The following is a 27,696-nucleotide window of genomic DNA, read 5'->3' as shown; positions in this document are numbered from 1 at the left end:
CCACTCTCAGGATGTGATGGTGGTGGGGGAGCCCACCCTGATGGGCGGGGAGTTCGGGGACGAGGACGAGAGGCTCATCACTCGGCTGGAGAACACGCAGTTTGACGCGGCCAACGGCATTGACGACGAGGACAGCTTTAACAACTCTCCTGCACTGGGCGCCAACAGTCCCTGGAACAGCAAGCCTCCATCCAGCCAAGAGAGCAAATCGGAGAACCCCACGTCACAGGCCTCCCAGTAAAGGCCCTGCCATGGCCACCCAGTGCTCTGCCTGCCCCACCCCTCACGGCCCCAGGGAGCAGAAGATGGAATAGGAGACTGAGCATCTGCAATGGGCAACCTCCATCCACCCACTTCAGGGAGGAACTGGACTCACTGGGGCAGGTGCCAAGATTTGCCCCCCAGTTACCCTGGGCTGGGCCTGGCCCCTGCAGAGCCTTTTGGGGGAAGGGGGTACTCTTGTGGATGCCTATGTGGACCCTGGGCCTCTGAGAAATGTCCTGACCCTCCTCTCCCCAGGGCATTTGCCCCCATTCTCACCCCAGGTTCTGGGTGTCCCAGCCTCCTGATTTGTCCTCTGAGCCTGGTGTTTATACCCACAGCCCTTAGGGGCTTAAAGTTATGGGGCTTGGTCGAATGCCTTTCCCCTAAGTGGCTGTTAATAGAGGGTAAAATTCTGGGCTCCTCCCTTCTGCCACTTACCCAGCTCCAAGTTTTTAAAAAAAAAATAATATTATTAAAAATGTAAATTAAAAAAAAAGTCACTCATGTTCCCCTATTCCCCTCTTGCAAATCCAGCTACCTCCCTCCTTCCGGCTGATGGAGGGCCCAGGGCCCAGGTGGGGTAAGAGTTGGGGCAGGGGAGTATGCCTCCCATTTTATACAGTTTGAGACGCTTCAGACCAAGGAGACACGTTGCCATCTCTCTTCTCTTCCCCTGGGGTGACTGGAGTTGGGGGCAGCATGCCATCGCTTAGGGATGGGATCACTGATGACCACATCCTTTGACAACCCCTGTTGTCTGTCCCACCACGGTGTGTATTTTTACAGTCCTACCAGAGCAGCTGTCTTGGATGGGTGGGGAGGACAGAGTGAAGGGGCCGTTTCGTTTGTCACTGTGCTTTCTTGTCTCAGTGTGTCAGGAATAGGATGAGAGGACCTTATCCACTTGATTCCAGAACCCTCCTCTCCTAGCCCTCAAACTGTGTATTTTAGTCCTAACCTCTCTTTCACTGAGGGAAAGGAGCTTATGCCCACCAGGGAGAAAAGGCCTCTGCCCTCCCCCAAGCTGAGGTAGACATTCCCCTCCCAGTGCCCCCTCCCTCATAGAAGGGGGGACAGTCAGTAGCCTCAGCTCCATTTCCTAATTGGAGCATGTGGTCAGGGTGAGTAGAGGCCAGGAGCAGGGTTCTGTGGTTCTATGGCTCATGGCTCTGCTGCCTTTTCCTGTGGCCAGTCCCAGAGTGTGTGGGTACCTCCTCTCTCCCCGTTCTCCCTTTTGGATTATGGGGTCCCTTGTGCCCTGCTTCCTCCATGCCAGCCACTTTTGGGAGGATGCTGTCAGGAGCCAAAGGAAAGGGTGAGGAAGGTGGATGTCCCATCTCTACTGTAATGATTTTTTCTTCTCCTATTTTTTTCTTTCTTTTTTCTTTTTTTTTTTTTTTTCTATTTTTGGCCATTTGAGTCATGTATGGTACCAATCAATAAAGAGACTTTTTGGTTTGAGAGTGTCCTGGTTAGTCATTGGTGCAAAGTTGTCAGGCATGGTGGCATACGTCTTTAGTCCCAGCACTCAGAGGCAAAAGGATCTCTGAGTTCAAAGCCAGCCTGGTCTATATAGTGAGTGTCTCTTGTCTGGAAAACCAAACCCCCCAGTTGAAGACAGGCTTTCTCAGGAATCTTCCTCCTGGCATTTTTCTCAGTGGAGCTGTTCTTCTGAGTCATGCCTGTCTTCACTCCAGGCCCCAATCTTTCTTCCTGGGTGCCCTATCCTAGCCCCAGTATCTTAGGTGACGTCTTTTCTCACACCCCAGTCCCAACTGCTGCCCCTTCTCTCTAGTTGTTACAAGGTTCCTGTGCTCCTGGGAGAGAGACTTGGGTGAAGATGTTGGAAGGTTTTGGGGAGGGGTCCTTGGAGGAACAGGACTAACTTGGGGGCAGTTAGAATAGCTGTGAGACTGCTGTTTTCTGGGACGTTGCTTTAAAAAAAGTAGCAAACAAAAAACCTAACAGCCCAGCCCCTCATCCCAAATGAGGCCTAAATCATTCTCCCCTGGGCCTAAGACCCCTGGTGAGGGGTAAAGAGAAGGGCAGAATTATTTGTCTTATGCCAGCTTTGTTAGGGGCTCCTAAGTTCCATAGGGAGGTAGAAACAGGACCCCTTCAGGTTTCTTTCCAGTTAGCTACTAACTTCCCCACCATTGAAGAGACCCTACTGTGGGTGGGAGCTTGGGTCTTAGCACCCATGATGCCCCTCTCCCTCCCAGTTTTATCCTAACAGGAAGTCACCCTTCCCCTACTGAGCTCTCTAGATCTTCAGTTAACCCTGATGGACCTGTGCTTTTGCCTCACCTTCCGAGTTACAGGAAGATAACAGAAGACACTCCTCTCCCCCTCCACAGTTAGCTGCCCCATTGACATCTTAGGGCTGTGCTCACACAAGGACATGGACACACAGCCTTCACAAGGCCTGACAAGGACATTGGCCAGCCACTTTCTCCTTTGGAGTACTATGTAATATCTGCAGATTGTTTATGTCTGATGTAGAGTGCACATCTGGCCTTTTTTGCCTGAATGTGTGCCTGTGTATTTATGCATGTGACTGCTGAGCTGAGGAGGTCCTAGGTGTGTGTATAAATGTATGTAAAGTAGTATATTAATGTGTATGTGGGTATGTGTAGGATGTTTATGTATGGGGTGGAGAATTCATTCAGCCAGTATTGGGTCGTCTTAGCTAACAGGCCCAATTCTGGGCACCAGCAGTAGAACTGAAGGAGGCAAAGAAAACATGACGTTTGGGTGTGCATGAAGGCATTAAGTATAAAATGAGAATGTGTTGATACTGAATGCATGGCTTAGCAGTGAGGTTGTGTTGTCGGGTCCTGTAAGACTGAACTGAACATTTGCTCTGTGTGTGTGTGTGTGTGTGTGTGTGTGTGTGTGTGTGTGTGTAGCCAGGTACAGACCCTGACCTGCTCTACCCTGCTGGGGCAAAAGGGGTAGGCCCAAGAGACAGGAACTCAGTATTTGAACTCGGGAAACAGTGATCAGCAGTTTCCTCTGGAGCCCTAGATCTGGCTCCTCTTCATTGCCCCCCAGCAGCCCCTGTGAGGAAGGCCCCTGGTGAAAGTATTTTCTGAGGTAAAGGAAGAGAGTCCCTCCAAGGCTCTAATGGGGTGGTGGAGCACGCCGGTAATCCCAGCACTCGGGAAGCAGAGCCAGGTGGATCTCTTGTGAGTTCAAGGCCAGCCTGATCTACAGAGTGAGATCCAGGACAGGCACCAAAAACTACACAGAAACCCTGTCTCGAAAAACAAAAGAAAATAAATGTGGACCCTGGCCAGCCAGCCTACACCCTTTCAATCGGATCTCAAGCTCCTTTTTCTAAACAAAAAGCCCTCTTTACCCAAGTTCAGCTTTTTTGTTTGTTTTGTTTTGTTTTTCAAGACAGGGTTTCTCTGCAGCTTTGGAGCCTGTTGTCCTGGACTAGCTCTATAGACCAGGCTGGCCTCGAACTCACAGAGATCCACCTGCCTCTGCCTCCCGAGTGCTGGGATTACAGGCGTGCGCCACCACCGCCCGGCACCAAGTTCAGTTTTATCTAGGAGATTGGCAGACAGTGAAGGTCAGGAACTATAGTTGGGAGGGGGGGAAGGTTAGGAGATAAGGGGTCAGAGGTGCTGTGTGTTCTGGATCATGCTTAAGGGAAGGCAGCCCCAAATGGGACTTTCGACTGTATTTGGGATGCTGAGAGGACTGAATTCACAGCTATCAAAAAACAAGGAGCATTGAGCCAGTGGCCCTCTAGTTATCAGCCAGCTTTCAAAGATGTTGCCTGTGCCCTTGCTAGTCCTGACTTCCAAGAGCTCAGTGTTACAGTTATCTACTGACTGTCATCGATGTGGCCCATCTTCCCAAGAGCCCCATCTCGGGGGCTCATCTCCACTCTCCTATCTTTCATGAAACCTACAGAGAAGTGAATAGATCATACATTGCATTGCTCAGCCTGGGAGAAGCAGGAACTCAGTGAGAATGGGGATACCACACCTCCAGGTTCATCTCCAGCCTAGGGAATAGGCTTTGGAAATGTATATATTTATTCTGAGAAGGTCTTGCATATCCTAGGATGGCTGGAAATTATGTAGTTGAAGATAACCTTGAACTTCTGATCTTCCTGCCTTTACCAGCCAAATACTGGGATAATACGTCTGTATCCCTGCACCCAGTTTATGCCATGCTGGAGACTGAGTATGGAGCATTCTACAGGCCAAGCCAGCACTGACCTGTGTCCCAGCTCACTTTTTTAAGATTGGATTTTACTGCAGAGCTCTGGCTGGCAGAGAACTTAATATGTAAACCAGGCTGGCCTTGAACTTGTGGTGATCCTCCAGCCTCTTGTTTCCAGATACTATGAGTATAGTGCAACACTGTGCCGGGTCATTTTTATTTCTCTGTTGTGTTTGTATGAGTGTGTGGTTTATGTATGTATTTGCATGTGTGTGTGTGTATCGTGTGCATGGAGACCAGAGGTTGACAGCTGGTGTGACCTGGTGTGTTCTCAATTGCTGCCCACCTTTTTTTTTTCTTTTGCTAGTTTTTTTCCTTGTTTGTTGTTTTGTTTGTCTTATCGTGTGGTTTGTTTTGTCTTTCTTGTTTGTTTTTCAAGACAGGGTTTCTCTGTGTAGTTTTGGTGCCTGTCCTGGATCTGCTCTATAGACCAGGCTGGCCTCGGACTCACAGAGATCCGCCTGCCTCTGCCTCCCGAGTGCTGGGATGAAAGGCATGCGCCGCCACCTCCCCCCCTTGTCTTTTTTTTTTAAACTCAGGGCTAAACTCAGGGCCTTGCACTTGCTAGCGAGCACTGTAACACTGAGCTATATTCTCAACCCCTCCACCTTGTTTTTGAGGCTGGGTCTCTCACAGAACCTGCATTTTACTGACTTGGCTAGGCTGTTTGTCCAGTGAATGCCAGGGCTTCATTTGCTTCTGTCCCCTGGCGCTGGGATTACAGACTCTTAGTTACTTGTTTCATCCTGTGATGGAATGCTGGCAAGCAATTAAGGAAGGAAGGATTGATTGCATCTCACAGGTTCAAGGTTACAGTCCACCACTGTGGGAAAGTCAGGTCAGAGCTCTGGGCAGCTGGACACATTGTAGCCAGAGTGAAACAGAGCAATGCCTATGTGTCCTTTTTCTCTTCACTTGCACTGTCCAGGGTTCCAACCAAGTAATGGCACTACCAACAAAGGGTGGGTCTTCCCACCTCAGTGCCATCAAGACGGTACCCAGCAGGCATGCCCAGAGGCCCATCGCCTAGGTGATTATAGACTCTGTAAGTTGACAATTAACACTAGCCATCACAGCTGGCTACACAACATGCCTGATGTGGGCCTGGGACCCTTCCTGGTGTGGGGCGGGTTTAGGCTTAGCCTGTTAGGCTACCACCATGGGGTTCTGCTGAGACTTCCCTCAGTGCAGTTGAAGCACCATCCACTACTTAGTTCCTGCCAGCCATGACTATCCTTTGATGTCCCCTTCCCCTGCTCCGCATCCTCTCCTCATCTCTGATCTCTCAAGACACAAGTCCCCGCTGGTCTCCTCAGGAGATCTGGTACTCCTCTGCACCTTAACTCACTCTGGTTGAACTGTCTGTCTCTTCATCCTCCTTAAAACAGGATCTGTATAGCTGAGACTGGCCTGGAACTCATTCTGTAGTCCAGCCCTGCCTCAAGCTCAATGCTTTCCCACCTCAGTTTCCTGAGTGCTGGGATTGGAGTTGTACAGTTCATTAGTAAGAACTTCCCCAGGCTGACTCCTGACCATAGACCATATCTGGTCTTCCTTCCACATTTACCAGTCATCTGTGACCAGACCCCCTCCACTCCATCAGTTCCCTACAACGAACTCTGTAGACCAGGCTGGCCTCGAACTCACAGAGATCCACCTGCCTCTGCCTCCAGAGCACTGGGATTAAAGGCATGCGCTACCAAGCTTGGCTGCCTGGCCAGCTTTATAACATTTTTATTAGCTGGGTGGTGGTGGCACACACCTTGAATCCCAGCACTGGGAGGCAGAGGCAGGTGGATCTCTGTGAGTTTAAGGCCAGCCTGGGCTACAGAGAGTTCCAGGACAGGCTCCAAAACTACACAGAGAAACCCTGTCTCGAAAAACAACAACAAAATATTACTTAGTTAGGTTGGGGTAGGGCACCCACGTGGTACGGTACACCTGCAGAGGTCAGAAGACATAGGAGTCCATTCTCTCCTCCCACCAGTTTTGGGGACTGAATTCAAGGGCCCTTAGCTGTTGAGACGTCACCACACACACACTCTCACTCTCCTCCATCCCTGTCTTTGAGACAGAATTTCACACTGTAGTCCAGCTTGGCCTAGAATCACACTATTCATTATGTAGCTCAGGCTGGCTTTGAGCTCATAGTGATCTTGCCTCAGCCTTCTGAATGGCTAGGATGACTGACGTGTGCCACTATGCCTGACTTAGATTGCTCCTCTAAATCTGTCCTTCAGGCACAGAGGGATTGTTTGTGACAGAGTCTCAGATAGACCTGGCTGACCTCCCAATTCATTATATTTGGAGGTTGACCTTGACTCCTGATCTTGATCTTTCTCTTTCCTGACTGAACGCTGGGATTGATGTTACTATGTGCCACCATTGGTTTTGTTATTATTTGTTTAATTATGTTTATCCATCGTGTGTGGGGTGGCTACACACACACACACACACACACACACACACACACACACAGGTGCACTCATGGAGGTCGGAACCTGTGGGAGCTGGCTCTCTTATTCCACTGTAGGTCCTGGGGACTTTACGAAGTCATCAGGCTTGGCAGCAAGCATCTTTACCAGCAAGCCTGCCCTCTTTCCTGTCTTTGTTGTTCTCAAGACTAAGCTTTCACTGTATAGCCTAGGCTGGCCTCAAATGTTTGGACTGCTTCCAGCCTCAGACCCCCTGAGATTATAGGCATGGTTTCACATAAGGGTTTAACTTTGCTTTGTCTAGAACTTTCTCTCTAGGCCTCTTCTCCAGAGCACCTGGGCCCACCTAGATTGGGCCCTCAGTTCTGGGTATCCTGACCCCAAGAGTTGTGACACTGGCCTACCCAGTCTCATTCCTGTTCCTTCTCAGAAGGGATCATTTCCATCAAACTTTCCCATACTCTTGCTCTATCCTGTGTATGGATGGGTGCCCATTAGAAAAATCCAGCCCAACCTGTTGAGTGAGGTAGACGCCTTTGCAGAACTGGAGGGTGGGGCATGCAAGCAGCTTGTCTTATTTTCTACAGACTCTGGTCAATGTGTGGATTGTTCTTCATGGGCATCAAAGCTCAGGCTGGAATCCTTGGCTGAGCTGTATTAAGAATCAGTCGGGGCTGGAGAGATGGGCCAGTGGTTGAATGTATATTATTCCGGAAGGACCCAAGTTCAAGTTCTGCACCCACATCAGGCTCACAACTGCCTGTAGCTCCAGCTCCAGCTCCAGCATCAGGGGATCTGCCTCCTGTGGCTTCCACAGATACCCATACACATGTGACACATACAAACACATGTTTAAAAATAAAATAATACTTAAGTGTTCTGCCTGCGTGTATGTATGCACACCAGAAGAGGGCACCAGATCTCATTATAGATGATTGTGAGCCACCATGTGGTTGCTGGGAACTGAACTCACGACCTCTGGAAGAGCAACCAGTGCTCTTAACATCCAAGCCATCTCTCCAGCCCTAAAATAATACTTTAAAAAGGAAGAAAAATAGTAGTCAAGAAGGGTCTGGCCAGCCCTTGTAAGAGACTGTTTAGGAAACAAAAATGCCCAGGTGGTGGCAGCACACACCTTTTTATTTTGTTGTTATTTTTGAGACAGGGTTTCTCTGTGTAACAGTCCTGGCTGTCCTGGATCTCACTCTGTAGCCCAGGCTGGGCTTGAACTCACTGAGATCTGCCTGCCTCTGCCTCCCGAATGCTGGTATCAAAGGCGTGCGCCACCACCGCCCGTTGGCAGCACACACTTTTAATCACAGCACTTGGGAGGCAGAAGCAGGTGGATCTCCAAGTTCGAGGACAGCCAAGACAGAAACCTTGTCTTGAAAAACAAAACAAAAATGTGCCAACTATAGTGATGAACTCCTTTAATCCCAGCTTGGTCTATTTAGCAAGCTCCGGAATAGCCAAAGATACATAGTAAGATCCTGACTCAAGGAAAGAAACTAACAAACAAGCAACCCCCCACCAGGAGTTTGGTGGAACACAGCTGTCATCCTATGGCTTAGGAGGTAGAGGCAGAACGATCGGGCACTCGGCTGGAGAGATGGTTCCTTTGCTCTCTCAGCCCCTGTGACTCCAGTTCTAGGGATCCAGTGCCCTCGTCTCTTCAAGGGCACCAGCATGCATGTGGTGCACATCTATACATGCAAGTGCTCATACTTACACATAAAACAAAAATAAATTGTAGTTAGACTTTTCCTGCCTGGCCCAGTCAGGACAAATCTCTCTTACCTGCCAGTCCCACAGTCGCTCAGACCCAACCAAGAAAGCACACAGAAACTTACATTGTTTACAAACTGTGTGGCCGTGGCAGGCTTCTTGTTATCTACTTCTTCTATCTTAAATTAACCCATTTCTGTTAGTCTATACTTTGCCACATAGCTTGTGGCTTACCAGTGTCTTTACATGTTGCTTCTCATGGCGGTGGCTGGCGGTGTCTCTCTCCAGCCTTCTACTTCCCAGAATTCTCTTCTCTCTTGTCCCGCCTATACTTCCTGCCTGGCCACTGGCCAATCAGAACTTTATTTACACAGAGCGATATCCACAGCACTTCCCCTTTTCTTTTTTTTTTTTTAAGGAAGGTTTTAACTTTTACATAGTACAATTACATATAACAAAACAATTATTAAGCAAGAATTATAGTTACAATATTAAAGAAGATATCCTATCTATCTTATATTTGTGAGTCTAAAGTTTTATATCTAACTTATCTTGTATCATAACTGAGGAAATTATAACTATCTAGTCTTCAACCACATCAAAGACCTCAGAAGGATATAATATTACCTGAGAACCGGGAGAAGGATGCAAGCATTTTTCGGGAGTCTTGCAAGGGTAGACAGAGACAGCTGACAGCCTGGACAGTCACCTAATGTTCCTTTGTAAAGTTGGGGCATTTGTCTTCAGCCCACAGGGCTAGAGTCTCTTGGTCACTTCTCTCAGTGTCCTGTAGAATGTCTGGCAGTTTCCTCTGTGAAGCAGGAGCCTGAAGGACCATTTTGTCAAGCAAAGTTTAGTGGTCACCTTTCTATGGGTCCTGCATGTCCATTCGATCAAGCAGTCCAGGCCAGAACAGTTTCTTGCCCAAATGGCTATTTTTGCAAAGGTGAAGATAAGATATGAAGTGTCTTCAATGCCCATCCTCCTCTCTGAAATAAATTGGTGCTGCCAGGAGCAGACATGTCTCACTGTCCAGAAAGTCTAACTTTTAAAAGTATTTTAAATGCCATATTCTGTAGGTCTTTGAAGTATTTGAAGATTACCTATCTGTCTGAAATATCTCTATGTATACCTAGAAGACTTAACTAACATGGCTACGAGTATGATTATCATAGATGACTAATTATTAATCTATTTTTAATTATCCATTACAATTTAAAATGAGCTATACAAACATAATAGCTTAAACATGAGTAGAAATATGCACACAGTATAACAAAATTAACTTTAAGTTTGTACCAATAGACTAAAATCTATACCAATGTAAAACATTTTAAACAAGTTGTTGCTCTTTAGAAGTAAGTTCCTTAATCGACCCTTTCATCCTATTATATCTGTATCATATCCCCTTTTCTTCTTTAGAAAGAGATCTCATTTATAATCAAACTGCTTTAAATAAAAATATTGGTTTTTCTCTGTCCCACACCAGAGGGCTCTTCTGATTTGGGACACAAGAATCTCTTAACCTTTTTTTTTTTTAGCAATATGTCTGGGTTTAGAGAAGGAGTGAGTCAATTCCATTTCCAAAGCCACCTTGATAATTTTGGGAATGTGGGCGTAGTTTCTCTTACTACTTCCTGCTGGAGGGGGCGCTGTATCTTATGGGGACACAAAGAAAATTTTAGGATTATGGAGTAGTCCATTAGGGTGAACCTCTGAGCCAGTTGCCTTGAAATCATTCTGGATGTTGGATCATCTGGGCCATGGTGTCATCAGAGACCTTTCAGGTGGTCTTGGCTGATCAAACCTGATGTATCTTAATCTGGAACAAATCTACAGCCTCTGGCTTTCTGTGGAAACAAAAGTAGAGACTCTTTTCCAAAGCAACATATCCATATATCCAAATTTTGAAGTCAAGTTACCTTTAAAATTTACATATTTATTTAACTCAACAGCTTTTACGATCCAATCTTTTTTTGTAGTTAAAAATCCCAAAGACAAGACAAACCAGATTCTCTGTGTAATATCCATCTTTGTAAGATTGAAACACCTCTGTGGCTGCTGGCTCCACCCACCTCTGCTTTCCAACATGGCGGTGGTACAGTTTACTGCCAGCTCTGGGTCTGGAGCCATGTGTACCATCAACTATCAGAAGCAGTTCTATCAAAGCAGCCAATCAGAACTTTATTTACACAGAGCGATATCCACAGCAATAAATCTTGGAGTAAAAAAAAAAAAAAGAAAACTAACAGAAAGATCAGTGTGGTTCAGGTGCTGGGGGCTGGCTGCTCTGTAAGCATAAGGGCCTGAGTTCAGATTCCTCGGCCAGTGTAGAAGCCCCAGGCAGAAATAGGTAGATACCTAAGCTCAATGGCCAGCCAGTCTGATTAGTAAGCGCCAGTGAGAGACCCTTAATAAAAAAGGTGGTGTGACAAGATGCCTAGTTGGCACATGAGTTGCATTCTTGGGACCCACATGATTGGAGGTGAGAACCGACTCCTACAGATTGTCCTTGACCTCCACTCAAGGGACATGGCATTCCCCCACCTACAGACCCAAAAAATAAATGTCAAAAAAATGTAAATATATATAAAATAAGGTGGAGAACAATAGAGTGAGATACCCAACATGGTACTCTGGCCTCTACACACTCATGTACACACACACACACACACTACATACACAAGAAAAGAAAGACACAAGAGGAAGATACATTAGACTTTCAAGTTATCTTCAGTTACATAATGAAACTAAAGTCAGCCTGAGCTAGAAGAGACTTGGTCTCAGTAAACTCAACCCCCCAACCCCCCCGCCCCCCCCCCCCCCCTGCCAAATGTGGCAAAACAAAAATAAAAACTAAGGAGGGACTGAATAAGGTTGGCTCTAGCTGTGATGGATTGGGAAAAGGCCGGGGGTGACCAGTCCAAAGTACGCACAGTAAGATACAATTGAAAGCTTGAATCTGTCATTAGTACCTTCTGTTTGGAATAGCCAGTGCATGGTTGGGAGCACAGTCAATACTTCAATCAGAATGGATCTCTCTCTCCCTCTCTCTCTCTCCCTCTCTCTCCCTCTCTCCCTCTCTCTCTCTCTCTCCCTCTCTCTCGTTTTCTCTATGTGGCACATTTAAACTGTGGCTGGTACAGCTGTGTGTACTCAGGAAAGGAAATTCTACTCTAAACTGGAGGCAGGAACCCAGTGACGTGGGTTTACTGATTGGAGTATTATTCACACGGGGTGTAGTGAACCATTTCTCTAATTTGGGGTAGAGGCAGATGGATCTGTGAACTCAACACCAGCCTGACTTACATTTAATTTCCAGGCCATCCAGTGCTACATAGTGAGAGCCTGTTTCAAAAATCAAAAACAAACATTAGTTAATGTGGACCCCAAAAGCAAGTCAACTGAATGCCAGACCTAGTACTTAACCATTGAGATGTCTCCAAATGAAGGAAAAGGGATCAGTTGGACTTACTGAGTGGATAATTTAAGGGATTTCCACAGTTAATTTTGGCAATATTAAATTGTTCTATAAGCATTCACTTTAGAACCTCAGCTGTTCGTACAATACAATATATTTTGTTATTTCTTTGTTGTTGTCTTTTTGAAACAGAATTTCTCTATATAACAGCTCTGGCTGTCCTGAAACTCACTCTGAGTTCAGAGTAGCCTTGAACTCACAGAGATCCACCTGCCTCTGAGTCCCTAGTGCTGAGATTAAAGGCGTGTGCCACCACCACCCGGTTCTTGTTATTTCTTTTCTTTGTATAATATAATTCTGGGGGTTGGAGATTTAGCTCAGTGGTAGAGTGCTTTGGGTTCGATCCTCAGCTCCACAAAAAAACAAAACAAAACAAAACAAAAAAAAAAAACCCTGCTGTATTTATTTTGTGAATTTCCCTTGGTAATTAAATCTCTGCACCTCATTTCTTCCAGCATAATAGAATTCCAGAAGCCAGGCATGCTGGCGCACACCTTTAATTCCAGCACTCAGCAAGCAGAGGCAGGAGAATCTCTCTATGAGTTCCAGGCTAGCCAGAGAGACATGGGGAGACACAGTTTTTCTTTTTCTTTCTTTCTTTCTTTTTTTTTTTTTTAAGATTTATTTATTTATCTATTTATTTATTATTATATATACAGTGTTCTGTCTGCACATATCCCTGCAGGCCAAAAGAGGGCACCAGATCTCATTACAGATGGCACCATGTGGGTGCTGGAAATTGAACTCAGGACCTTTGGAAGATAAGCAGTGCTCTTAACCTCTGAGCCATTTCTCCAGCCCCCTCTTTTTTCTTTTATTAACTTATTTAACTTTATTTTATGTGTGTTGGTATGAAGGTGTCAGATGCCCTGTAACTGGAGTTAGAGGCAGTTGTGAGCTGCCATGTGGGTGCTGGGAATTGAACCTGGGTCCTCTGGGAGAGCAACCAGTGCTCTTAAGTGCTGAGCCACCTCTCCAGCACCAAGACACAGTTTCAAAAAACAAAAACAAACAAAAGAAACTCTAAGACTCAGTGCTCTTCTAGAGGGTTGACTTTAGGGCTCCTCTCTCAGGTCAGGCAGTTCAACCACCTGTCCTTCCTGCCCCAGGAGAGCCAGTGCCCCGGCCTCTCCAGCACTGAACTCACACATACATCCACACACACACATGCAACTACACAAAAATAATAAAATTAATTTCTGTTGTTGTTGGTTTCTAGATAAGGTCCCTCTGTGTAGCCCTGGCTGTCCTGGAACTTGTCTGTAGCCCAGGCTGGCCTTGAACTCAGAGATTCCCCTGCCTCTGCTGCTTGAGTGCTGGGATTAAAGTCCTGTACCACCACACCCAGCCAAATAATAATTTTTTAATTTAATTAGTTTATTTACTTATTTATTTGTTTTTGGAGGCAGGGTTTCTCTGTGTAACAGCTCTGGCTATCCTGGAACTCTCTTTGCAGATCAGGCTGGCCTTGAACAAAACAAATTCTTTTTCTTTTTTTAATTTATTTTTATTTTGCGTGCATTGGTGTTTTGCTTGCATGTATGTCTATGTGAGGGTGCTGGATCCTGGAGTTACAGACCGTTGTGAGCTGCATGTGGGTGCTGGGAACTGAACCTGGGTCCTCTGGAAGAGCAGTCAATGCTCTTAACCACTGAGCCATCTCTCCAGCTCCTTCTTTTTCTTTTTTTAGTATTTATTCTGTGTGTGTATGGATGCTTTGTCTGCATGTGTATCTCTTTGCCACATGTGTGCCTGATACTTGTGCAAGTCAGAAGAGAGCATCGGATCCTCTGAAACCAGAGTTACGGGTGGTGTGAGCAGCCATGTGGGTGCGGGGATTGAACCTTGGTCCTCTGCAAGAGCAGCCAGTGCTCTTAACTGAATAAATTCTTAAAATGCTTTTTTCGGGGTCTGGAGAGATGGCTCAATGGTTAAGAGCACTGACTGCTCTTCTGGAGCTTTTTTTTTTTTTTTCCCAGGCCTATCTGGCCTGGAATTTGTGAATCAGACTGGCCTCAAACTCACAGCCTCCCTCTGCCTCCTGCTGGGATGAAAGGATTAAATGTAAGAGCACCACCTAGCCCTGCTGTGCCTCTGTGTGTGTGTTTGTGTGTGTGTGTGTGTGTGTGTGTGTGTGTGAGAGAGAGAGAGAGAGAGAGAGAGAGACAGGCACATGTTTGTGCCCACAGAGGCTAGAAGATGGCCCATTCCTGTAGTTAGATTTTCCTGCCTGGCCCAGTCAGGACAAATCTCTCTTACCCGCCAGTCCCACAGTCGCTCAGATCCAACCAAGAAAGCACACAGAAACTTACATTGTTTACAAACTGTATGGCCGAGGCAGGCTTCTTGTTATCTACCTTTTCTATCTTAAATTAATCCATTTCTGCTTATCTATACTTTGCCACATGGCTTGTGGCTTACCAGTGTCTTTACATGTTGCTTCTCATGGCGGCGGCTGGCGGTGTCTCCCTCCAGCCTTCTACTTCCCAGAATTCTCTTCTCTCTTGTCCCGCCTATACTTCCTGCCTGGCCACTGGCCAATCAGAACTTTATTTACACAGAGCGAGATCCACAGCACATTCCCTCATCTAAGAGTTATAGGTAGTTGTGAACCACCTGATGTTGATGCTGGGAACTGAACCTGGGTCCTCTACAAGAGCAGTACTTCCTCTTCATTGTTACGCCACCTCTCCAGCCCCAAGATCGCTAACATTTATGATTATTAGTGTCCTTCAAATGTTATGTAAAAACCTCCAGCCAGGTATGATGACTCAGGCCTGTAATCCTAGCAATTAGGAGGCTAAAACAGGAGCATTCCTGTGAGTTCCAGGCCAGTCCTGACTACTGTTTGTCCCTGTCTCAAAACAACAACAAAAAGAATTTACAGTTTGCAGGCTGGATATGGGAGCATACACGTTTAATCCCAACACTCAGGAGGCAGAGGCAGGTGGATTTCTGTTAATTCCAGGCCAGCCTCAAGTTCTAATGTAGCCCAGGATGGCCTTTAACTCCTGATCCTCCTTGCCTTCTCCGTCTCCAGAGGGGCTGGTGTTATGTATGTGCACTGCCATCCCTGTGTTTCTTTTATTCAGTTTATTTTTATTATTTTTAATTGTGGGTGTAGGTGAAGGAGCTTGTGGAGACCAGAGGCATTGTCTCCCCCTGGAGCTGCAGTTACAGGCAGTTTCAAGCTTCGGGATGTGGGTGCTGGAAGCCAAACTCAGGTCCTTCACAAAAGCATTGTGTTCCTAACCACTAAACCATCTCTACAGCCCCCCCCCTTCTTTGTTCAGATTATTGCCATTGCTTCCTTTTCAATTGCTACAGGCTTTTTTTTTAGACAGGGTTTCTCTGTGTAGCTCTGGCTGTCCTGGAATTAGCTCTGTAGACCAGGCTGGCCTGGAACTCAAAGATCTGCCTGCCTCTCAGTAGTGCTGGGATTAAAGGAGTACATCACCACATCCAGCTTCTGCGAGCTTTGAAGAAGGTTCTTCAGAGCATGGAGACCTTGCCCCTTGGGGATCAATTGATCCCAGAGCCTCAGATCCTGGAGAGCATTGTCTAGACCCTGGGCAAGTACAGGATCCCTGTCTGCAAGTTGAAGTTCACAGCCTAAAGCATAACCACATCCTAACCCTGGTAAGGGACCTCATCAGACTCTCAGCTCTTTATTGTAAAAGTGGCCCGAAAAGACAGCTTTTTTTTCCTAAGACGAGGAAGGACAGTCAAGCAGGGAGGCCTCTTCACTGTTGTGCATTAGTTGACTAGAGCTGACATAACAAATTACCACGAATCTGGTGACCTACCACAGGAGAAGTTGATTCCCTCGTAGCTGTGCATTGCTGCGAACTGAATCCTAGGCAAGTGCTTTGTCACTCAGCCACATCCCCCATCACTCACTCATAGTTTCGGAGACCGGAAGTCCAGAACTGAAGCTGTTAACAGTGATGGCTGACTATGGAGGCAACCAGGGGAGAGCCCACCCCAGGAAGCTTTCCTAGTTTCTAGTGCCCACTAGCACCCCATGGTAGGCCTTCTATGGTACTTCTGTTTAGTTTGTCTCTTAAATTACATTTTCATTTATTCTGTGTGATTGTGTGTGTGTGTGTGTGTGTGTGTGTGTGTGTGTGTGTGTGCACTGTGGTGTTTATGCAGAAATAAAAGGACAACTTTATGGAGTCAGTTCTTTCTTTCCACCACGTGGGTTCTGGGGATCAAATTTGGGCCAGAAGCATGTAGCTTTACTCCCAGGACCATCTCATCAGTCCTCCCCACCCCCACACACACTTTTTTTTCCCCTGAGACAGGATTTTTCTGTGTAGTTTTAGTGCCTGTACTGGATCTCACTCTGTAGACCAGGCTGGTCTGGAACTCACAGAGATCCGCCTGCCTCTGCCTCCTGAGTGCTGGGGTTAAAGGCGTGCGCCACCACCACCACCACCACCACCTGGCCAGCCCTTTCTTTTTTAAGACAGGGTCTTACCCTGTAGCCCAGGATTGCCTAGAACTCATAATATAGCCCAAAATGGCCTGATACTCATAACCATCCTCCTTCCTTGGCTTCCCATGTGCTGGGATTAGACCATCAATTCAGTCTCTGAGGCCTGCGTCTTCATACAGTTTCCTTTGGATTTCCTCCTCTCCAGCTTTATAAAGATGTTCATTATTGGATTTAGGGCTCACCTTAATACAGGATAATCTCCTCTTTAGATCCTTAATCACCTCTTCAAGGACACTTATTTTAAATAAGATCACACACATTCTGAGGTTTGGAAATCACAACCTCTACAAGAAGGTTCTAGTGACTTTTTTTTTTTTTTGATGGTGCAAACCCCACTAACGGTGTTACCCCCACCAAGCACATACTCAACCACTGAACTATCACCATGTAGGTTTCAGTTTGATGGTGGAAACCTACACTGTTCTTGTAGACTCCCTGAATTTTGGCATAGAAAAATTACCCCTATTTGTAAAAGTCCCTTTAGCTAGGTATGGCAAAACATACCTACAACCCCAGTACTTGTGAGGCTGAGGCAGGAGAATCTTGAGTTCTCTTGCAGACAAAATACCATACATGTAATAGAAAAAAATAAAAGGAAAACAGAAGAGAGGAGAATAGAGAGATAATAGATGAAAAGGGAGGGGGGAGGGAGGGAGGGTTGAGTAGGTAGCTTAGTTAGTGCTTCAAATATGTGGTTCAGTCCCTAGCACCGTTCACAACCAGGCAGAGTGGTGTACACCTGTAATTACAGCCCTCGAGACTTGGGCCAGCCTGGGCTACTTGAGAACCTGGTGGTGGTGGTGGTGGTGGCTGCAGAAGGGGGCTGGAGAGAGGGCTCAGCAGTTAAGAGCACTGGCTGCTCTTCCAGAGGACCTGGGTTCAATTCCCACAACCACATGGTGGCTCACAACCGTTTGTAGCTCCTGTTCCAGGGGGTCTGACACCCTCACATGGACATACATGCAGACAAAACACTAATGTACATAAAATAAAAATAAATCAATTATTAAAAAGGAGAGAGAGAATATTTACATACTTTACAATTGGTTTTTGCTGGGTGTGAGGATGGCCTTCACCCATAATATCAGTGTTTGGAAAATAAGAGACAGAAAGATTAGGAGTTTGAGGCTAGCCTGAGGTGTATATAAGCCCCTATCTCAAAAAAAAACCAAAACAAAACAAAAAACCATCAGCAAGATGGAGCAAGATTACTCTGTGAATAGAAGAGCTTACCATTGAACCTGGCAACCTGAGTTAGATCTCTGGGACCCTCATAGAAGAAGGAAAATTGCCATTTTACTGCCATAAGTGTTCTCTCTCTCTCTCATACACACACACACACACACACACACACAATGTTAAAAGACCAAAAAGATATTTAGGGAGTAGCTTCGAACAGAGCTTGTGTGGCATACATGAAGCCTGGCTTTGACACACCTAGCATTAGGAGGTGGAAGCCAGAGAACCAGAGACTGACTGTCATCCTTCATGTCTCTTTTTTTTTTTTAAATTTATTTATTTACTATGTATACAGAAGAGGGCACCAGATCTCATTACAGGTGGTTGTGAACCACCATGTGGGTGCTGGGAATTGAACTCAGGACCTCTGGAAGAGCAGCCAGTGCTCTTAACCTCCAAGCCATCTCTCCAGCCCAATCATCCTCCATTTCATAGTGAGCTCAAGGCTGGCATGGATTACATAAAACACTGTCTCAAAAAAACAAAAACAAAAACAAAAACAAAACCCAAAAAACAAAGACTGCCAGGCGGTGGTGGCGCACGCCTTTAATAACAGCACTCGGGAGGCAGAGGCAGGAGGATCTCTGTGAGTTCAAGGCCAGCCTGGGCTACAGAGTGAGGTCCAGGACAGGGTCCAAAGCTCAAAGCTACACAGAGAAACCCTGTCTCGGCAAAAAAAAAAAAAGCAAAAAACAAAAAAACCTAGCTGGATGGTGGTGCTACATTAATCCCAGCACTTGGGAGGCAAAGACAGGTGGATCTCTGTGCATTCGAGGCCAGCCTGGTCTACAGAGTGAGTTCCAGGACAGGCAGGGCTACACACAGAAACCTTGTTTCTAAAAACCAAAATAAATGAAGGAAGGAAGGAAGAAAGAAAAACCAAATAAAGTATAACCTTCATAGGAGAGAAGCCACAGATCGAGGAAACAGAGCCTGAATAATCTCTGCAGCTAGGGGGCTTGGCATTCACTCTGTAGTTGAGGCTGATCCAAATTGCAGGCGATCTTCCTTTTTCCCTCCTCAGTCCTGGTTTCCTGCCTCCTGGCTGTCTAGTCCGCTGCTCCTCCGGATGCCTCCTCATCTCCTCTTTCAAAGCAGCAAAACCCACACTGTATCTTTCCTTTCTTCTACTTTCATAGGGGATTTACACAATAGGAAACTTCGCAGGGTCGGAGCAGTGGGTTAGAGGTGGGTGTGGCTACTGATCCAATCTCTAGAATCCCCAAGTTCTGTAACTCTTAGGGAGCTGAGAACAGCGAGCCACCAGCAACGGCGAGCAGTTGCTTGATTTCCCAAAGAGGGCTCTTGTAATGGCCACGTCAGTGGCCCAGCTTTGGCCCAGGGTCCCAACAGTCCCCTCAGTCTTGTTCCCCACTGTGACTCTCCGAACCTTTCTCTAGACTTCCCAGCTCTCAGCATTAGGGTCTGCCCAACTCTTTTAGGAAGACCCACCTCTCAAATCTGAGGTTCCAGGCTGTTCCTAGAACTTTACCAGGGCTGTTAGAAATGGGGCACAGGGAGGGGATGCTCATCTCCCCACTTCTCCCCGGAACAAAACAGATAACACATCTTCAGAAGACGACATATCAAGCCAGCGTGTTGCCCTGGGATACGAATGGCTGCAAACTGCTGCTGCCTGGCAATCCTCTGAAACCTATGAAGGGACAGTGTGCTCTGGCAGAACCATGGAGAGCCATAGAGGACTATGTCCCTCATAGTTCTTTCTTTGACCCAGGGTCTCACATAGCTCAGGCTGACCTTGGTCTTGCTATGTAACTGAGGATTGCCCTAAATCTTGATCCTCTTACCTCTACCCCCAAATTTGTGGAATTACCACCATGGTATTACCACCTCCCAAGATTTTTTGTTGGTTCTTTTTTTCTTTTTTCACAAGTAGGTCCACCTCTACTTCACATTTTGTGTATAAAAGTGAGACTCTATTAATTTTAAACACAAAGTCTGACATTCCTGTATTTTAAATTCATAGAAGCCGGGAGGTGGTGGCACTGTCTTGAGAAACAAACAAAACTTCATAGAAAATGTGACCTTACTGTGCCCTCTTTGGAAACAACTGTATGGTCCACTCCCCAGTTTCAATACCAAAGAGAATTCTGGTGGCTCAGGTTCCTTTTCCTCCAGGTTCAATTCCAGGACACTTCCCTCTTGCCATGACTCAACTTCCCGAGTTTTCTTCTGACATCTTCTCTTCCTTCTTTTTCTCTTAGCCTATAGAACCTTGATTTTGCTACTTCTTTTAAAGGCTTCCTTGGTTGAGAAATCCCTGCTTGTGCACATCTGATGAGTGAAGCTGCAGTGACCTACAAGTCCAGCAGGGGGAGCCAGTGCCTAAGAAGATGCTGAAGCCTGGCCTGGAAGCTCCCGCCTGAAGAGGCTGGAGGCCTGCCCCTTCTCCGGAGGCTGAGCCCGAATGACCCTAAATTTGAAGCCAACTTGGACTGTAGAGTGAGTTCCAGGCCAGCCTGTGCTACAAAGCAAGAGATGGCTCAGTGGCTAAGAATGTTGCAGTTCTTGCAGAGAATCCGAGTTGCATGTCTGGAAGTTCACAATCTAACTCCAGCTCCAGGGAATCCAGATCGCTTTTCTGGCCCCTGAGGACATTTGAATACATGTGTCTCTCTCTCTCTCACACACACACACACACACACACACACACACACACACACACACACACACACACACACACTAATATTTTAAGATAGCCACTAAAAGAAAGAAAAGGAGAGGACAAAAAAGTCTTGGGATTGGAGAGCTAGCTCCTCAGGTATGGGCTTCCTACAGAGGTCCTGGGTTCAGTTCCCAGAACCCATGTTGGCTGGGTCATAACCTCCTGTAACTCCAGTTCCCAGGAATCTGACCCCCTCATCTGAACTCAAAAGACATCAGACACATGGAGCACCACATACATGCAGACCAAAGACTCATACAAATAAAATAAAAAAGAAATAAATATTCGAGAAAGACAAAACAGCAGGAATTGGATTGGGGAATGGCTTATCAGGTAAGGTCCCTGCTACCAAGCCTGATGAGTTGGGTTGGATTCCCAGAACCCTCATACTGGAAGGAGAGCATTGACTTTGGCAAGTTGTCTAAGTTGTTCTTTGACCTCCACACCCTCCTCTGGGTATCCCCACACAAGCGTGTACAAAATAAAAACCGTTAAAAAGAAACCCACAAAAAATAAAATCGAAACAAAGGAAAAAAAAAAAAAAAGCAAAACCAAAAAAAACCAAAACCTTCCACAACAAAACAAGTCAGGCACAGACTGAAACTCTAGCATTTTCCAGGCAGAGGCAGGAAGGTCACTAGTTCAAGGCCAGTCTCAGATACAAAGTTTGAGGCTGACCTTGGTACTTGAGACACTGTCTCAATAAGCCAGATACAGGGTGTGATGGAACACTCCTACAACCTGAGAGGCTGGGGGATCAGAAATTCAAGGTCATTCTGGTCTTTATAACAAGATCTATCTGGAAGGGGAAAGGAGAGAGAACCGGAAAACAATTAAGTAAAAAAAAAAAACAAAAAAGAGCTTGGGGGGAGCCACTCAAGACCTTTTGGTTCCCCCACCTCCCCACCATCCCTCCCCCACAGTAAGGATGACAAGTATTCAAACTTAGGGTGGTTGCATAGGGAGCTGAGAGTCTGGAGCTGCATTCCCCGCCCCCACCCCCACCCCCAGCCTCTACTGTCCCTTCTTCCTGACCACACTTAGGTCAGTAGGAACCAGACTCTAGTGCATCTTCATACTGCAGAATATTTAAGGACTGGTTATCACATGGCCCACACTGAATACATGGGGATCATTCTTTCCACACTCTTGAGCTCAACCTACAGCTCCCACTCACACAGATGCGAATCTGTCCTGGATCCCCACTGACTCAGGCGTTCCTTCCTGTCTTCTCTTCTGGCTTGGGGGACTTGAAGCCCTGAGTCTTGCTAATATGTACGACCATTTCCTTCTACCCCCATCCCACAAGATGCTTCTGGCTTGGCTGCTGTGCTGGCCCTAACACTGCCCAGACCGTCTAGTCCTTCCTTTAGGCTGACCTGTATTTTTGTCTAAATCGATCAGTCTGTCAGTCTGGTCTATGGAGAAATGGGAAGAAGGCCCTTTCCACCTGTTAGATCCTGCATCCAATGATGAGGTTACAGAATTACAGATAACCATGGTGTCAGCCTCCAAGAAACTTGAATATTAATTAGGAAGACAAACAAATAACTGCAACATCAAAGAAGAAAGATGGGGCCAGGCGGTGGTGGCGCACGCCTTTAATCCCTGCACTCGGGAGGCAGAGCCAGGCTGATCTCTGTGAGTTCGAGGTCAACCTGGGCTATCAAGTGAGTTTCAGGAAAGGTGCAAAGCTACACAGGGAAACCCTGTCTCGGAAATAAAAAAGAAAGAAAGAAAGATTGGAGAGGAGACTGGAAAGAAGGGGGCGGAGCCACACTTGAAGGAAGATGGATATCTGTCAAGACTTTGGCTTTTACATCGAATATTAAAGCAACAGGGGTAACTCCATCAGATTTTTTTTTTTTTAACGTTCTGGGAGATTAAGATTACCCAGGTGTGGTGGTTCACACCTTTAACCCCCAAACTCAGGAGGCAGAGGCAGACAGATCTCTGTGAGTTCGAGGCCAGCCTAGTCTACAGAGTGAGTTCCAGAACAGCCAGGGCTGTGTAGAGACCCCATTTCGAACAAACCAACAAGATGAGATGTTAGGGAACAGAGGTGCCAGCTGCAGTGACAGGCGGCCATGTGTGTGACTTGGTTACCTCTCTATTGCTGTGAGAAGACACCATGACCAACTTATAAATGAAAGCATTTAACTTGGGGCCGATAGTTCCCCAGGATTAGAGCCAATAACCATCAAATTGGGGAGCATGGCAGCAGGCAGGCATGCATGGGACTGGAGCAGTAGCTGAGAGCTTACATCCTGATTCACAGGCACTTGGTCACTGCTCTGAGGGCCCTCTCACATGCTTCACTAAAACGTAGTGGACATTCACATCCCCAGAATGTTCTCCAGGGTCTGGAAGTGCAGCGTGGGATCGCTTGCACAGTTCACATTGGAGGGTGAATATAACCCAAGCATCCAGTCTGTAAAAGCAGGTAAGAATTCACAGCTAAGTCTGCCTACTACCCTCACAGGAAGCTACATACATAGAAACCTTTCGAGGGACTTCCTCAAATCATACAACTTGAATGAAAAATTTGGCTCTCTTTCTGTGTGTTCCCTAGAGCCACCAAGTATAATTCTTTTTTTCTTTGTTTTGTTTTGTTTGTTTTTCGAGATAGTTTCTCTATGTAGCTTTGCACCTTTCCTGGAACTCACTTTGTAGACCAGGCTGGCTTGGAACTCAAGAGATCTGCTTGCCTCTGCCTCCTGAGTGCTGTGATTAAAGGTGTGAGCCACCACCACCTGGCTCCTTCTCTTTTTTTTTTTTTGAGCTGAGGATCGAACCCAGGGCCTTGCGCTTGTCTACCACTGAGCTAAATCCCCAACCCGCTCCTTCTCTTGTTAGGCACAGGAGGCCCAAGCCAAATCTCAAAGACTGTGAAGACTTTAACTCAATAGGATTACGAGCAGGGAGCAGCTCCCACTGAGGAGTCCTAATGGGCCCAGCTCAAGACCAAGAGGAGGAACCCTTGCCAGACTAGGAAAGATCTGGTATGGAAAACGAGGGAACTGTTCCTAGCCCTAGGTCTCTGGAAGGAAAACCAGAAAGTCCAGCAGCTTGCCTCCATCCAGGGTCTGGTAGATAGCTTGGCTGTCAGGTTAGGACAAGAGCCAGCCAAACCTTGGATGAAACCAAAGTGTTATCCTAAGACTGTACCGAGGCTGAGAAACTCTCTCCAAGCTGGCTATGCTGCAGGTTCTGTCTGAGGACAACGCTGAGTGACATTTTTTTGTTTTATTTTTTGCTTTTTCAAGACAGGGTCTTTCTGTGTAGCCCTGGCTGTCCTGGAACTCACTTTGTAGACCAGGCTGGCCTAGGACTTATAGAGATCCACCTACCTCTGCCTCCTGAGTGCTGGGATTAAAGGCATGCGATACCACAGCCTGGTGAGTGACAGTTCCTATCCTCCTGGGCAAGGAGTAGTTGGCACCTGGATGATGAGTGGGCATCAGGGTCCTAACTAAGCCACAAGCAGGGAGGGAGGCCACTTGGGTGGAAGTGGGTAGAAAGCACAGTGGCTTTAGAGGGGTCCAGAGAAACAAGAACTTTGCTGCTTCTGCTCCTGTCTCTTGGCTTAGGGAGTGAGTAGAGGTGTGAGGTCCTCTGAAGAGGCCTGCTCTGTGACTCATCACTGGTCTAGGGGCTTTGCAGGTAGTTCACCTGTCTGTAGAAACCAGGGTCTACTCAAGGAAACCTGGGAGCAGTAAGCATGGGCTCAGGGCCACCACAGCTCCTACTTAGGGACAGAAAAGACCTGGGGAAAGAAAGCTGTAGCTCCATGGAATTCTCTCCTTGCAGCTCTAGAGAAAGCCAGCACTGGATGAGGATCATGAGCAGGCCCAGATAGGCAGGAGCCACTGGGCTATCTAATGAGATGACACATGAGGCTATAACACATAACATGTGTTAAAGCCTCTATGTTCTAGCTGACATACTTGGCCAAGCTATTTAGTCTTCCTGGACAGCTATTTCTTCCATCTAGAAAAGAGAGATAACATTGATATTTTCCCAGTGGGGTTAGAGACTCATTAGATGAAGTTTCTATAAAGATCAATGGTTATCCAGCACATATGAAACATTAATGACCGTTGTTTGCATGACCAGAAGTGGCTGTTTATGAAAGAGATCCAGATTCAACCATTCCCTCTACAAGCCACAACACAACCCTTAGCTGTTCAAATAATACAAAGAACTGTGAATATATTTGGTATTTGCATATGTTTGAAAAATTCTTCCACAACATACAGTATTGCACACGGAAATTCCACCTCTGTCCTCTCCAACCCTCGGCCACCTTCCCCATCCCTGGTCTACAGATGACCTCCCATGTCAGTAGCACAGAGCCCCTGTCCCGATGGTACCCATGCTTCTGGTCCTGGGTGCTCCGACGCCTGCACAGTAGCAACAGGTCCACGAGGTGGGGTAGGGGGTGGAGTGCCCGGGTCCCATAGGATGTCCTCGTATTTGCTTTGAGCTGGGCCAGAGGGCCGTCCTTGAGCCCCAGTCTGTTCTAGGAGGGCTCTGACCAAGCCCACCGTGAGAGGGGGCTCTGCCCCGGGCTCAGGGAAAGGGTTGGAGGTTCCCACATCATCTGGGAGATGTGTCCTCAGTAAGAGCAGGAGCTCATCGGGAGCCACTTCTGGTGGGCACAGGCGGCAAAGGAGGGGCAGGTGAGCGTCCAGGCGGCGGTGCCTGGCGAACTCTGCCAACAGGAGCTTAAAGATCTCACTTCGAAGTAGGGGGCTGGAGGAGTCAAGGGCCAGGCCGGCCTCCAGAGCCCTTTCCCACTGTTCCTTCTCTATCAGCTGCCTCACAGCCTGCAGCACAGCCTTGGGCCGCCCACTGCCCAGCAGCAGCTCTAGTTCCAGGGCCTCAGGTCTCTTCCCTTCCTCACCGAGCACTGCCAGGGCTCGCCGATAAAGCGGCAGACTGGGGCCTTCAGCCCCCCAGCCTGGCCCACCCTGCTGCTGGGCCAGTTCCACAAATGGGGGGAGCCACCGAGGCTCTAGCTGGTGAAGACACCGACACAGGAGTTCAAAGGGAGGCAATATTCCGTTGGGGTGCTCCTTTCCAGCTGTTGGGCCCCTCAGTACCTTCTTCCATACATCAGGGGGTGCTTGGGACCTCAGCCTGCCAGTCCTATCTGGCTGGAGCTGCAGGGCCTGGAGGGTGGCACTCCAAGCTGCTGCAGGAAGGGCTTGGAAAATGGTGTTGAATTGGGCCAGCTGGTCGCCGGTCAGCTGGGTTCTCAGCAGGCGCGCCACCTCCTGCTCCGCTAACTCAGTCCAGCCAGCCTCCTCCTCGTCCCCAGCCACCAGCTGGGCCTTGAGGCGCTCTAAACCCCGGTAATCACGAAGCTCAGCCCTCAGCATAGCCAACAGTGTAGATGGGGGCAGGTGGCCCTGGAGGATGGAGGCCAAGGCCTGAGGCGCCCGGAATGTGTTGTTGTGTCTCAATTCTTCTGGGGTAAGCTGGGTACCTCGCAGGCTCCGGCGCTGGTAGTAGCCACAGGCCTCCTCAAACACTATATCGTTGTCTGAGGGTAGCTCAAGGCCTTGGGGAGCTTCCCAGCCCACACAAAAGAGCCCCAAGGCTGAAAGCAAACAGAGAGCTCCCCGGGTCTCCAGCTCTTCCCCAGTCTTCAGTCCAGGGGCCGGAGGTTCCAGCAGATGTACTCTGTCTGTGCTTAGGACTTTCCTTTCCAACAGCTGTCCACTGCTCATGTCCAGTAGTTCCAACGTGGAGCCCAGGACACAGGCTAACGTGCCATGAAATGTTCCCAGGGCTGCAGACCCCTCTAGGCCTACAGGGGCCTCCTGTAGGGTTCCCACAGTTCGAGTCCCACCATGGCACTGCACTAGGCTCACCTTGCCTTTGAAGTCAAGCAGTAATAAGCCATGGGAAGATGGGGCCCAGGTGTGGACAGCCAATGGCTCCCTGGGGGACAGGAACCCAGGAAGACCTCGCAGCAGGGTCCGAAAGTCCCAGGTATCTCCTTGTCTGGGATTCAGGCTTTTACTGTAAGAAAGACCAAGAGATGGGGCGGCAGCTATCACCTTGCCCTTGCTCGGGCTCCAGATGAGCAGAACATGGGCCACACCAGGCCAAGTGGTGGCAGTGGGCACCAGGAAGAGGTCCTTGCGGGAGGCTATCAGTCCAAAAGGCGGGCAGTGGTGCAGCAGGATGTGTGTGCGGCCTAGTTTGGTGCCAGCCTCCCCGCTGGTCTCCAGGGTCTTGACGCACACGGAGTGGCTGAAAGCCATTGAAAGCTGCTCTGGCTGGTCCTCAACGCCAAGCTGACGCTCCTCACACCAGACTAGGCGGCCTCGAGTTGCTGCCACGGCCACCAAGCGGGCTCCACCATCCGGACACAACTCAGTGCTCTGGAGGAGCTTCCAGCCAGGCTCCATCCCCGCGCCCCACACCTCTGCTAGGCCACTCGCCCATACCAAGATCAGCGCGGGTCGCGCCAGCCACGGAACGAAGAAGGCGTCCAGCGGCGAGGGGTGGCCCTCCGGCCAGGCACGCTCCAGCGCCAGGCCCGGCCCGCGCACAGACACTACAAGTTGCGGGGCAGGCGACCCGGGGGGTCTTAACAGCAGCAGGTGGCGGCCATCGGGGCTGCAGCGGACTAGGACATCTGGGTTCCCCGCCAACAACTCGCGCAGCCGGGCCGCGCCCGTAAAGTTGCTCAAATCCGAAAGCAGGCGCAGAGTTCCTGCACGCTTCATGATGCCTCTGGCGCAGGGGCTCCCCAAAGCCTGATCGCCCGATGGGGCGAGGCCTGGCCCGCTAGTCCGTGGTGCCGGAGGGAGTGCACTTCCGTCCCTGGTGGATGAGGTTGAGCCGAACCCTGGCCGGAGCGTCGACTCCGCCCCGCCCCGCCCCGCCCCGCCCCGCCCCGCCCCGCCCCGCCCCGCTGGTCCCGATTGCCCCGGGGCACGTCTCGCCAGCGCCGCACGCCGTGGGCGGAGCTTCGGGGAGCTCGTCGGGGGAGGAGCCTCCGCAGCACCCAAGGGTCTCAGACCTCGGACCCCCGTGTCCTAGGCAGAGAGGGACTCTGAAAGCGTCCCTTCTTTCCAGACCTCTCCTTTCACCCGTAACTTATCCG

The 27,696-nt window shown here is 48.3% G+C and overlaps 2 protein-coding genes across 6 annotated transcripts in view; one reads left to right on the top strand and one right to left on the bottom strand.

Moving 5' to 3' along the window:
• Window positions 1–20,463, top strand: part of Ldb1 (LIM domain binding 1) — a 32,664-nt gene extending 12,201 nt beyond the window's left edge. For 3 of the 5 annotated variants that reach the window (XM_036171098.1, XM_036171135.1, XM_036171107.1), the window contains exon 11: window positions 11–1,649. In XM_036171098.1, coding sequence (XP_036026991.1) covers window positions 11–241 — 231 coding nt within the window. In that variant the 3' untranslated portion in view covers window positions 242–1,649. Of the gene's footprint in view, window positions 1–10; window positions 1,650–20,147 lie in introns of those variants that run through there. The other 2 variants (XM_036171126.1, XM_036171116.1) reach the window with 1 other exon arrangement.
• A 3,778-nt stretch (window positions 20,464–24,241) lies between these two features.
• Window positions 24,242–27,452, bottom strand: Hps6 (HPS6 biogenesis of lysosomal organelles complex 2 subunit 3). The gene has a single exon (XM_036190779.1). It carries the CDS (start codon window positions 27,314–27,316, stop codon window positions 24,896–24,898), a length of 2,421 nt encoding a protein of 806 aa, XP_036046672.1. The 5' UTR covers window positions 27,317–27,452; the 3' UTR covers window positions 24,242–24,895.
• Between the last annotated feature and the right edge of the window lie 244 nt (window positions 27,453–27,696).

The sequence above is a fragment of the Onychomys torridus genome, chromosome 1 (genome assembly GCF_903995425.1).
Source record: "Onychomys torridus chromosome 1, mOncTor1.1, whole genome shotgun sequence".
NCBI lineage: Eukaryota > Metazoa > Chordata > Mammalia > Rodentia > Cricetidae > Onychomys > Onychomys torridus.
Note: the sequence above shows the minus strand (reverse complement) of the source record. Positions and strands in the feature narration are given on the sequence as shown.

Excerpts from the sequence above, each read along its gene's own strand:
- Hps6 (XM_036190779.1), bottom strand. The coding sequence starts at position 27,316 with ATGAAGCGTGCAGGAACTCTGCGCCTGCTTTCGGATTTGAGCAACTTT.